The following is a 14,066-nucleotide window of genomic DNA, read 5'->3' as shown; positions in this document are numbered from 1 at the left end:
ATGACGTTAGGATGTAGTAGAGCTAGGTCACCTAACCTTGGCCAGTTCGGCTGCCCGCCGTGGTCGTCGACTCGCGCTGGGCCATGACACTGTCGCCTCTTGGGACGTCAGGTCGCTATGAGCGGCAGGATAGGCGTTACGATGTCTACGTACTCTTGTCCATGTTATTGATAATACGAGTATGTAGAGTTCAATTGAGTTCGCTAATAAAATAATATTATTATATTGCCGAGATACGATTGACTTCATGGGACGACTTTAGGCAACCTTACTTTATATTTCCGATAAAATAGGGTCAGGTTTCTTAATTCCTCTTATGACTAGAATGTGCTCAACTTATTTCATTTTCTTTCTTTTCTCTCATTTTTTCTTCTTTTTCAGTTAGTAATACTAGTGTGTATGTTCTTTATTTGTGATGTTTAAGTAATCTTTTATTTACTATTCTTCTTTATTTTGTGCTGTGTTTATTTGTAAATAATCACTACACTTATAGTGATTTATAATTTAGTTACATTTTATTATTTTAGTTAGTGTAAGTGATTGTAAATAAACCTAATAAATAATTAATAATAAAAAATCCTACATGTAATATTGCCGAGTATAACATACGCCGTGGTGCGACTTTATGAATTGTTTTATTGTCAGAACTAGATTATTGACAATATAATTGCATGTGTGTCCAAAATCTTAGAATAACACGAACGCTAAACTTATATATATTATAGATTTTTTTCTCAATCTTGCTTTATGAGGGTAACTAGAAGTACCAGGCCTTAATTTCTTGAATTCCTAGTTCTGATAGGACAAAAAAATCCGGTTGCGATTAGAATTATTTATGATAACATTAGTGTTCAATTTCTTAAAAATCAATTAAGCAGTTGATGCCTGAAAGCCTAAAAAACACAGTCAATTGTTATTAAAAACACAGTCGATTGATAGATATCATATTATCGTTTGTGCCATGAAATCTACTTTTACTAATGCATACTGAGCATAATGCTCAGAAAAATTCATTCATAGCCAACATCGTTATAGGCAGATGTGTTTCGGTCTTCTGTGTATGAAAATATACAGTAATTGTAATATACTTTTAACGCTCGACTATGACGCCGTTAGCGTACAGTGAATTCGCTTCAAGCGGCAAAGTTCGTGGCCCAGGGGTATGCTAACACTGGAATATATTTGCGGATCTACAAGTATTTTTGTAGATTCAAAAACTGGTGTTAACAAACGAAATATTATTCTGACGCCATGTTTATTGGCACGATCACCTATTTTAATACCTTTTGCCCACTAGCTCATGCTAATAACGACGTTTATCTAGATTTTGTTTATCGTTTCGTAGGTTTTAAAAATACTAGGAAATCTAACTTTAAAAAACACTTTCCCTTTAAGTTGAAAGTTTGTTCCCCTTGGTTTTTTAGTGGACCATTAAAATAGACTCATAATAGCTATATGTTTTGGCTGGTGGGAGGCTTCGGCCGTGGCTAGTTACCACCCTACTGGCAAGCGATTTAGCGTTCCTGTACGATGTCGTGTAGAAACCGAACGGGTTGTGGATTTCATCCTACTCTTAACAAGTTAACCCGCTTCTGTCTTAGATTGCATCATCACTTACCATCATGTGAGATTGTAGTCAAAGGCTGATAGTAGTAAATAAAAAAAAGCATAGAACGGGAACAGACTGGTATTAATTAGTTCGACCATAGTGACCTAGGCCACCGTCGCAGCAGACAAGCGATCGTTGACTCGTATTGTCATACCTATTCCATACCTACCCACTTGTATGCAGATTAGCTACTTTTCAACTTGTTTCTCTAATTTAAAATTTTAATGTTTACCTAAACTTCTTTAGGTTTTTATTACTCGATAAAAAACAAATTATTAACTTACGTTTATAGTTAATAGTCAATAATCAATATTCATTTATTTCAGTTAGGCTTAGTTAACAAGCACTCTTAATAGGTCGGGTATTATTATTATAAGATAATGGTGATAATAATTAGTCGAAAACTTGAAACTAAATTTACGAGGGTTCCAAAGCGCCTTGGTCCGAGAAGAGCCCACAGCATGCTCAGCCAGGTATTTAAATGTAACCTAAGTATTCAAAACTATTTGATATGCCTATTTTAACAGCTCACTGCAGTATTAGGCCTCTCTCTTTAAATGATAGGGAATATGGAGCTTAGGCCCACCACACTCGATTTGCAACGATCAATAAAATAAAAATAATATGAAATTACACATATTGAGATGTTTGTCTGTGATTTCAAAATAATTGTGTTTTCTCAAGTCCATCTCCTTTACCTTATCCCACGTAGGTGGGGTCGGCAATACGTCAATCTCCTCCATTCATCTCTATTACTCGTCCACTTATCATCCACTCCCTTTACATACATGTCCCCTTTTTAATTCTTTTACAAGTTAGCCCTTGACTACAATCTCACCTGATGGTAGGTGATGATGCAATCTCAGATGGAAGCGGGCTAACTTGTTAGGAGGAGGATGAAATCCACATCCCTTTTGGTTTCTACACGACATCGTATCAGAACGTTTAATCGCTTGGCGGCGACGTCTTTGTCGGTAGGGTGGTAACTAGCCACGGCCGAAGCCTCCCACCAGCCAAACTTCACACTCTCCAACCAGGTCTTCTTTCTCTGAAACGTCTGAATTTGGTAAGTTAATTAAACAGCGGTCTCCTACTGATAGTTTTTTGAATAAATGTAAACCCCAAAATTTTGCCTAACCCAGGAATTGAACCCATGATCCTTAGCAACATTTAACACAGGAATAGTGAGCCTAACAGAAAACTAAATACAATTAGAAACAAAATAGCTCAATGTATTCCTGTGTAGTAGGTAGTGTTCTAAAAACGTTAGATTGTTTGTTCATGACCTAGGATATAGTTATAGCTGGTGCGTCCGCTTTGACCTTGAGCGGACGATGACTTGTCGTATACTGCTCTATGTGTGTGTGTGCCTGCGTGTGTACGTAGCATTAGATGTGTTAGTTTTAAATCGAAACTTTGTTTTGAAGCTTTTATTTTATGTTTGTCAGGTTTCAACTAAGACTTGACCCCACTTGAGACATGCAAATGCGATATTTGCAAAAAGTTCCTAATACCTTATAAGACGACTCAGAGTCATTCAGCGAGTGATAGAGCGAACTATGCTCGTGCTTGTTTATATGCGTAATCGAATCAGAAATGGAAAAATTACATGGATATAGCCTAACGAAATCCAGTCTACAAGTCACGAAGCTGAAGTGGCAATGGTTAAGCCGATGGACGATGGAGTCCCAAGGTGCTGAAGTGGTTATATTAGCGGAATAAGCAGTTATATTAGCTATGACGTCACTCTGGTCTCAGCTAAAAATCAGCTTATATGTAGCACACGGCTTATGCTGAGCTGTAGACCCTTAATTTTTAAGGGTTACAGACAGACATGCTGTTAATTGGGTAGGGTATTGTCTGTAACTTTTAGACTTGAATACTTCTTTCTTTCTTTCTTTCAGTGTTGATCGACCCTCCACCAGGTGGACTGACGACATCAAGCGAGTCGCAGAGAATCACTGGATGCTGAAGGCTCAGGATCGTGATATTTGGGAGTCCGTACAAAAGGCCTATGTCCTGCAGTGGACGTCCTGAATCTTCGTCATTATAAATCAGCAAAATATACGATTAGACAAAAAGTTGTGCAACAATATATCTCTAGTGCGTTCTAATGTTTATAGTTTAATATGCAGCGTGGATTCGGGGGTCAGTGACCGCTAGCTGAAGGTCACGCTTGACGTTGCGGTAGGTTGTGCACACATTAGCAAATAGCCGAACTATTCACACCCACACATATGCTGGTGTATGTTATTTCCTCCACACACACGCAAGTTGAAGATGTAGTGTTATTTATAGCGTCTTCACGGTGTTTGTCAAAATAGGTGGGTCATATAATAACTGGTTTAAAATGAACAATGTCTATATACGATCTGTTTTATTTTTCATGGCCAAGTTAACGCTTGACTGCGGGTTTGTTTGATATTAAGGCTTCATTCGCACGAGAGTTTTTTGAACGAACGTTAAAAAGCGTTCAAGTACAAAAACTCTCGTGCGAATGAGGACTTAGTGTCAATGCTGTCTACGATGGGCATGGAGGGAATATGCACTATGCTACGCTTTCTTAAGGGCAGAACCACGAATTGCATGTTTTTCTAGCAAATATGCCCGGCAAATCGTTCTATTATAAACTAATTAAGATTTTTTAAGATTAATTAAGATATTAACCGACTCCAAAAAAAGGAGGAGGTTCCCAATTGGACGCGTACGTTTTTTTTAATGCATGTTACCTCGTAAGTTCTTCATTTCTGAACCAATTTTGAAAATTCTTATTTTATTAGATGTTATTTTTCGCTGTTTAGTTTATTTCTTTAATATTGATATCGCTTGATTTTTTTTGGTTAGAAAGATTTATTTTACATAATAATAATTATGAGTCAAAAAAAAATAAAAAAAAGTCATAATAAAGTCTAAAAAATATCTGTCTTAAAAACTGTCAAATAACTTTTTTACGTGAACAACCCCAAAACTTGAACGATTGATCGTCTATCAGTTTTTAAAAAAAATATATATTTCAGAGTATGCTTAGCTTTTTGCTCTAGTTTCACCTTTACCTATTTAGTTGTTGATTTATGGCATAAGTGTTGAACATGTGCCTCTAATTTAAGTTTTACAAAGGAATGCTACTTGTCAGCAGAAAAAGTATACTAGTACTTTCCCGGGCCATATTTCAAGACCTCTACTACTATCGTATGTGTATAGATTATACCGCGGCATTGCTCTCTCAAAGTCTCAACTTGACTCGCGTCACCTTGCTACCGATCCTATCTATTATACATGAGGGGATCATTTGAAAATCAATTGTATGTATTAGAGACATCTTTCCCAGGTAGAGGTTATAGTCACCGTTACTATTTCGACGACCTAAGCACTCCATACTAGCGTAAAACGTAGCTTACCCCTAAAACCTGCTAACTTTAGTGGCTAGTTACTATCCTACCGACAAAGACGTACCGCCAAGCGATTTAGCGTTCCGGTATGATATCGTGTAGAAACCGAAAAGGGGTATGGATTTTCATCCTCCTCCTAGCAAGTTAGCCCGCTTCCATCTTAGACTGCATCATCACTTACTATCAGGTGAGATTGTAGTCAAGGGCTAACTTGTAAAGAATAAAAAAAAATCCCAAAGCCTACGATACAAACGAGACGCCGTACTAGAAAACTTTTACAAAACATAGGTCTGGTCACCACAGGTGCTTGGTTTATTAAATTCTAAGCAAACACCGTCACATATTAGCAAGTAATTGTCTATGTCTGCTACAGTGTAACTATTCTCTATGTGTGCGAGACATGCAACACACAGTCAGACGTGGTCTAACCAAATATAATTCACCTTGCCTCTAGCCCCAATGACAGAGCAATGATAACTCACTAGTCGACCATTTTGACCTTCGCTACGTTGTCTAGGAACAGACGGACAAAAAACTCTAGCATAAACATCTATTATTAAAATGCAAACGAATGCCATTGCGTATAATTTTAAACTAGAAATATTTTTAAGATGCAGTTTTAGTCTTGATTTCTTTAAGTACCACAAGCCAACCTTATGGTACGAGTAAAGGCCGGTGTCCACCGATCCTCATCGTACGTATCGGACGCATCGCATTGAACGGATTTTTAAATCTACGGTAGATTGACGGCCTCCGTGGCGCAGTGGTATGCTCGGTAGATTTTCAAGACGGAGGTCCTGGGTTCGATCCCCGGCGGGGTAGATTGAGGGTTTCTTAATTGTTCCAGGTCTGACTGGTGGGCTTTTGCCGTGGCTAGTTACCACCCTACCGACAAAGACGTACCGCCAAACGATTTAGCGTTCTGGTTCGATGTCGTGTAGAAACCGAAAGGGGTGGGGATTTACATCCTTCTTTTAAAAAGTTAGCCCGCTTCCATAGATTACATCATCACTTCAGGTGAGATTGTAGTCAAGGGTCAAGTTTAACTTGTAAAGAATAAAATAAAAAAGAAGTTTTGTGCGATCAGTACGATACGGATCAGTGGACGCACTTGTATGTCTTCGTATACAAAGAATACTACAATCCGTTTGATGTGATGCGTCCGACACGTACGATGCGGATTTGTGGACGCCTAACATAAGTGGTAAACTATAATTATCGCCTTTAAACGAGCAAAACTTCGAATAAAGTGCAAGGAACACGTTTGGGAACAGAGGGCTAGCCGTACTCTCCGAGGCACGGTGTATAACACTACTATTTTAACAACTCCAAACTAACAATTTAACTGAAAATTTCTTAAAAAAAAAAGAAAAACTAAGTACCCAGGATTCGAACTACGGGCTCAGAAACTACATAGGCTAATCAGTAGACCAAAAAGGAAGTTAAATATGCTTATAATTATAAATAATTCGAGACATTTCAGAGTATTGTATGGTTTCCTTTCAGATCGATGATCGCACGGGAGCTGATAGCATCTAAATATTGGCTCGGAAAACACGTGCGCGGTTCACTCACTCAGGGTCGGGAGACTTGAACTTGTGGTACAGAAATACGTGTGGAACACCTATACCACGTACATGTACCGTGCTTCACTACGTACGGACATATATGTACTGAAACTGCGGTTATATCCATGTAAAATCGTTTGTTGACGGATATAATGGAGCTCATATAGCCTCAATAACTCTACGGTTAAGGATTCAAGTCAAAGTCAAAGTCAGAAAAACAAGTGTTAACACTGATACTATGTACCCGTACGATGCACTACTACGTACGGATAAATTGTATACTGAAATCGCGGTTTTATGTGCGTAGACTCGGTTGTTGAGGGATATAATGGAGCTTATGGAGCCTCGATAACTCTACGGTTAGTTGTCGAACTCAAAGTCAAAGTCAAAGTCAGAAATACAAGTGTTAACCTATACCCCGTACCTATACCGTGCAAACTACATACGTATATAATATCTGTACTGAAACTGTGGATATAATGGAGCTCATGGAGCCTCAATAACTCTACTGTTCAGAAGTCGGACTGAAAGTCAAAGTCAAAGTCAGAAATACAACTGTTAACACCTATACCATGCATCACTACGTACTTATATATCTGTACTGAAACTGCGGTTAAATCCACGTAAAATCGATTGTTGATGGATATAATGGAGCTCATGGAGCCTCAATAACTATAATGTTAAGAAGTCGGACTGAAAGTCAAGAGTCACTTGATACTATGTAGGCTACACCATGCGTTATTCCTCCTTGCGTAGTATTCCTCATTACTGAGGGTCGTGACCCCTAACACAAGCTTGCTTCTTGACCATGTCGCGCCATGTGTCTCGGTTTTTCGCGATTTGCAGAGCCTCGTGTACCTTGGTGTCGAGAGTGGTGCGGATTTGGTCTGACCCACGCATCGAACTACGTACTCGGTTTCTTTCCTTCCACTTTGCCAGTGATCGCTAGTTTATCTCAGAAGTGAAGTTACCTCCTTATTTCCTGGCTCGAAATACTCGGATCCTCTAAAGACAAGCGATTGACAGTCTCTTTGAGATGTTTTTTAACACGAATACGAAAATGGATCAATATTTTCCTTTACCACATTTCGACATGCAGTGTTACGTATAATAATAATAATAATAATAATAATAAAACTCATTTATTCAGCTTAAGACTGGACAGAAATAGTTAAAACTAAATTAACTTAAAAATTAAGATAATTATAACTAAACAAAAAACACGACTGCACTTCTGGGCAAATAGTGCCTCCCGCTGTGCAGCCTCTATGTTATTCCATTCAATTTATTCTCTGTACGTATAGTCTACCTAATACAGTTTATATTTAAATATATATATATATTTATCTCAGCTGAAAAGGTCGCTGCCTCAGCATGGTGTTGCAGTGTTTGCAACTGCAACGCTGATTTTCAGGCATGAACCTTGGTGGCGTCACGACTCGACAGGGAAACAGTTATAAAAGAGAAAAATAAAATAAAAAAGCAAATAATAAAATACACAAATACAGAAATAATACAAATGAAAGGAAAAATAAAAAACAGAGTATAAGTCAAGAGTCATCCAAATTATTTATAAATTAAGAGTATATGGTAGGCATATTATTAAAATGAGACAGCTTAATACAAAATGGTGAAATAGTAGGTCGTCTAGGGTTACAAATATATATTCTCTTTTTTTTTTTTTTTTTTTATTCTTCGTGCCTATTTTATCTCATATTGTTTTCGGCCATTAATAGAGTTGTTTTTGTCGGTCCAGCAAGTACTTTTTAATAGCATGCTTGAATGCTGTTATTGAAATAAGATTACGTGCAGGAGGCGGCAGATCGTTCCAGATTTTACTAGCCGAAAACTTAAATGATCCTCGGTATGCAGCACTTTTATGGTAGGGAATCAAAATACGGAGGGCACCTCTCGCCCCACGCTTACGGTTTTCATGGGCCCATTGTATTTTTGAACGTAAATAAGCTGGTTTTTGTGTCTTTATTACCCCAAATAACATTGTAGCTAAGTGGAGTTTACGACGAGATTCCATATTTAGCATACCTGCGTCATTTATATGTGGGCTTACATGGGAGCGAGGTGCGATTGCAAAACAAAATCTGGCACAAGCGTTCTGAACCCTCTGAACTAATTTTGCAGACCTTGCAAGGAGACACGGCCCATAAACCGTGTCTGCATAATTTAATTTAGAAAGAATCAGAGCTTCACATAAACGTATCCTTACATCACTGCTCAGATAAGGACGCATTTTGTATAGAATTTTCAGTCTGTAAAAGCAGTTTCGAACTACGCTTCTTATGTGTGTCTCAAAATGTAGGTTCGAATCGAATACTACTCCTAAATTGCGCGCTTCATAAACTCTTTCTACCATGTCGTTTTTTATTTTAATTGTGGGTTTAAAATTCTCTATTTTACTAATTGTCTTTTTAGTACCTAGGATTAAAAGTTTAGTTTTTTGAGGGTTGAGGTTAAGCGAGTTTAGTTTAGACCAATTTGTAATGTGTTCGAGATCCTGTGTGATTTTTGTGACAGCTTCTGGCGTGGCTTCAGGCCGAAAAGAGTAGTACAATTGTACGTCATCTGCATACAGGTGGTATTTGCAATGCACAAAGCTGCGAAATATATCTGCTGTGTATAGTGCAAACAGTAGGGGACTCAGAATAGAACCCTGTGGTACTCCTCTAAGGACTGGTGAGGCTGATGAATTTAATTGATTACCATTCGTCTCACTGATTTGAACAAACTGTTCACGATTAGTAAAATAGCTGTTAAACCACTTTATCGTGTTGTTGGTAAAGCCGTAATACGAGAGTTTAGAGAGAAGTAGTTGTGTATTTATTGTGTCGAACGCTCTGGAAAAATCGAGCAGCATAAGTATTGTACCCATACCCTGATCCTGAGCTGTGAGAATATTATCAACCACATCTACGATGGCAGTGGCGGTGCTATGATTTTTACGAAAACCTGACTGAAAAATAGGTAGTATATTTTTATCTTCAATGTACGTATTAATTTGCATGTAAATAACTTTTTCCAAAATTTTCGATAGACACGGGAGAATACTTATGGGTCGCAGATCTTTAAATGTGGTGGGGTTGTCAACTTTAGGCAAGGGTTTGACTATAGCTTTCTTCCAGGCTTCCGGGAAAGTTGAAGTCAAAATCGACTGGTTTACTATAGCTGTTATGGAACTAAGGCTTTGTGGAAGGGTTAGTAACAGCATTTCTAGCGATATTTGGTCGGATCCTATCGCATTTGACTTGAGACTTTTAATAATCTTTAATATTTCTCCTTCGCTAGTAGTATTGAAGCTAAAACTGTCTAGACCATATCTATGGAATTCGTAGAAAGTGTAGATCGATAGATTTGTAGGGGTATTATAAGGTACGTCTAAAAAGTGTCTATTTATTATCTCAGGGTCTCTTAGGGAACTGGGGATTTCTTTCTCTATCTTCTTATTAACGTCTAAAATGTTTTTAAAATTTTTCCATAGTACTACCGGCTGCTTGATATTCTTATTTATATAATATTTAAAATAGGCACATTTTTCCGCTTCCATGGATTGGTCAACAATTTTCTTTAGCTCTTTATAATATGTTTTATGTGCGTCTTTTTTTGTTGATTTATATCTTAAATGACCATCGTTCCTTAACTTCATCATTGACTTAATTGTGTAGGTTATCCATGGGTATTGGTTTTGTTCTTTTGCGAACATTTTTTTACAAGGTGCATGAATATCATAAATATTACGTATATAGTTATTTAATAATGTCACCATACAGTTTACGTCACTTACGACGTTTATGTCTGTCCAGGGTATTGTGTTCAAATGTTCGTTAAAGAGATTTAGGTCGATATCCTTCAACGGTCTAGAAAGAATCCAACGAGGTTTTATCTTTTCTTTTTTCATGTTTAAAGTGGTTGTAACTATTGCATGATTACCCAGCTCAGGTATGTGTTTGACAGTGACTTCGCGTACCTTGGCATCTGTGCAGATCAAATCCAAAAGTGTTTTACTGTGATCTGTAAAATGGGTTGGCTCAGATACAAGTTGACGCAAATTTATGCAATCGATAAAATCATGAAAAAGTTTGGCTTTGCTTTCTTTATTATTAAGTAAATCTATATTAAAATCGCCTAAAAGTACTAAGCTATCACAGTCCGTGAAATACGTGGTAGATTGAGTCAATGAGTCAAGAAACACGGCCACGTCTTGCCAAGGGGGTCTGTAAGCTGTACCTACGATAATTCTCTTTCCATGTGTCTTTATTTCGAGCCACATCTGCTCAATAAATTGCGGGTTAGGCGGATCACATATTCGCATTCTAAAACCTTTCTTCGTGAAAAAACCTACTCCTCCACCTCGGCCGCCTAGTATATCACTGGGGCGTGGTTTATGGCAAAGCCTATAGCCTGGCAAAGTAGGGGCGAGTAACTCTTCTCCTTCTCGAATCCAGGTTTCGTTGATTGCTATGATATCGCAGGCGAGGTCAGACATTGCTCCAATAAATTCTTCATGTCTAGTTCGCAGTGAACCGGCATTAAATAGTCCAATTTTAAGATGTTTTGAGTTGTCTTTTTTTGTCATTAATTTTATAAATATTAAAGATATTTATAATAAACTTAACAAAATATTTATGCCAGTGGACATATATAATAAAAAATACATAGACATAAAGAAATATATGAAAGCAATAAAATATATGCCTTGTGACAGGGAGCGTAGAAATAGCAACGTATCTTGTATGCTCATTTACACCATGTGGTCTCGAGTTGCACCGTGCAGCACCAATCGAGACATCAACCTCAAGAGATAGAAATGTAATAACAAATATTATTAGCATCTGCGTTATACACTCGTAGTGCTCAATAATACGTTTTGTACAGTTTATAAGGCTTACAAAATATTTCAAAATAGCAATATTTCTAAATACAATGAACATAATATTTACTTTACATATTTTTTCTGGACAACTTACATGTATTATATAATATTCAGTAGAAAAGATATACTTTTGAGAATGACTTAAACAATGAATGAGATACTTAAGATAATAACTATTACTATTACCGACACAAATACATAGAAAGGTGAGGACAACTAGGAACAACGATAATATAATATATAAATACTCTAGTGACTTTCTTTCACTCCAACTGAAAAGTCGCCAAAAACCCGTTTTATATCGCTTTCTGATTTTATTTGATGCGCCGGTTTCCCCTCTCCCTGACGGGTGTATATTTTTCCTTTCTTAGTCCAGGTGAACCTCCAACGCGCTTGTTTAGCTGTTTCACGAACCAAATAAAAGAGACTTTTATTTTTTTTAGTAAGCCTTTCATTAACATAGAACCGTCTAGTAGGAGGGTCCAAGCCCAGTCCCTCAGTCGTGATGCCACGTCGCGTTCGGGCGTTTCGAAGAAAATCATCACGCAGTTTGGGTCGTGATAGCCGCACCACAACCCTGCGACCTCGGCCTGCCCCCTCGGATTCTGACTTCTTGCCCACTCTCTCTGCATGTACAATATCTCTTTCATCAATATCTATACCCAGCTTTGTGGCTATACAAATAACTGTGTGATAAGGATTTTCTCCATTAACTTCTGGGAGGTTTGAAATTTCTATATCTCCCTGGAGGAGATCCTGGTCCCTCTCATCGATATCAGATTTAAGCTGTAAAATCGTTTCTTCCAGCTTGGAAGTTTCCGTGCCTTTGTGACTGGATAAAATTTCGACTTTTTCCTCAAGATTTATCAGTCGACTATTAAAGTCATCCATTTGAAGTTTGCACGTAGAAATGGCTTCCTGTATATCGCACAGGTCAGCACGAAACTCCTTGAGCTCCTTCCTTAAGCCGTGTATCTCTTCCCGGAAGAGGCGTATTTCGATGCTCAAATCGAATGACGGCGTATGGATATATCTAAACTGAAACTGCGGTTTCTTGTGCATTGTACGTAGATTCGATTCTTAAGAGAGATATCCAGAAAAATGAAGGTCCTGAAGATTTAATAGTTGGACTCAACACTGAAACGTCATGGCAATAACATATGTGGTATTATTCATAACAGAGTATTTTATAATATAGTTTGTCCCAAGAGGTACCAGGTATCTACTACTTTAGGCTGTGGTTTTAAAAAAACAAGTTTTATAGAAAAACTTCCGCAAAAGTGCCACAAAAAAAGTCTATAAATAAAAAAAAACTTTGATAACATTTAGGAAAAATATAGTTATCTAGAGCAACGCATTTGGTTAGTCATTTTGTTAACATTATGAATGTGTCAGCCAAAATGATATCGTCCGCTCAATTAGGACAACGCTCCCGGGGGACGCGGGTTCGCGCCCCGCTGTGGTCTACATAAAACGCGTTTCAAATTAGTTTCTAAAATTATGAAATTGTTATAATGATAGCCGACGCCCTGCGGTTTCATACGCGTAGTTCCCGTTCCCGTAGGTATACATCGATACAATATAGCTCATGACATTCACAAATAACGTGGCTTTCAAGTGGTAAAAGAATTTTGGAGATTTATTATAGATATAAAGAAATAAAACAAATATGTCGCTCTCGAGTAAGCTTTTTTAAACCGTTGTTAACTTTATACATTACTTGCTGACGCCGCGCGGTTTCATCCGCGTGGTTCCCGTTTCCGTAGAAGTACGGGGATATTATATAGCATATAGCCTTCCTCGATAAATTGGCTATCTAACATTGAAATAATTTTTAAAATCGGACCAGTAGTTTCTTAGATTAACGCGTTCAACCAAACAAACAAACTCTTCAGCTTTATAATATTAGCATAGATTTTCTTGGCCATCAACTCACTTCAGAGCAGTGTGGTAAGTCTAAGCGTTGAATTTCCTTCATTTTCAGGATTAATACACATATGATTCAAGATTAGTTTATTTATTTTAAGTAGGGTTAGTTTACAAGCACGTCAAGGTATGGTAGTATGGTTACAAGTACAGTTGAAAGAAAAATAAATTAAAAATACGAGGGTTCCAAATACGCCTTGGTTCGAGACCACAACATACTTAGCCAGGGTGTTTATTATTTAAAAATAATTATGTAATTTTTTTTTAGAAGTTCACGAGAAGAAGTTCTATAGAAAGAAACATCGCTGTCATAACAGATTTTCAATTTTACATTTAACGATTACAAAATCGTATTTTGTTGTAATTAATATTGTAATTAATAAACATTTAAAGAAAAGAAAAGAAAATATATTGAAATTGAATTGTAAAAAAATAAACGTCAATTTTAAAATATACTTTTCAATCAGTTAAAAATATATAAGTATATTAAATTGGGCGGATAATTGTGCCTCTGAGTATATTTTAGAAATATTCCAAGTTTCACATAAAGCGTTATTTAATTCTCTACTTGAAAATTCAAATATAATGAGAAATTAAATCAAATATATTCAGCTCGTCCGTGCTGTGTAAGGGCATATAAAAGGCCTAATCCCGGGCCCGGGTGTCCCAAAACAAAAGGTGTCTACAAC

General features: G+C 37.2%; 2 protein-coding genes across 2 annotated transcripts in view; one reads left to right on the top strand and one right to left on the bottom strand.

Moving 5' to 3' along the window:
• LOC112046466 (rab GTPase-binding effector protein 1) overlaps positions 1-14,066 on the top strand; it is a 449,904-nt gene that overhangs the window by 60,917 nt on the left and 374,921 nt on the right. The gene's annotated exons all lie outside the window — the stretch shown is intronic.
• LOC128198744 (uncharacterized) lies at positions 11,701-12,513 on the bottom strand. Its single transcript, XM_052885524.1, has one exon. It carries the CDS (start codon positions 12,511-12,513, stop codon positions 11,701-11,703), a length of 813 nt encoding a protein of 270 aa, XP_052741484.1.

Source organism: Bicyclus anynana, chromosome 14, assembly GCF_947172395.1.
Source record: "Bicyclus anynana chromosome 14, ilBicAnyn1.1, whole genome shotgun sequence".
NCBI lineage: Eukaryota > Metazoa > Arthropoda > Insecta > Lepidoptera > Nymphalidae > Bicyclus > Bicyclus anynana.
The sequence above is the reverse complement of the archived record's forward strand: the minus strand, read 5'-3'. Positions and strand labels throughout refer to the sequence as shown.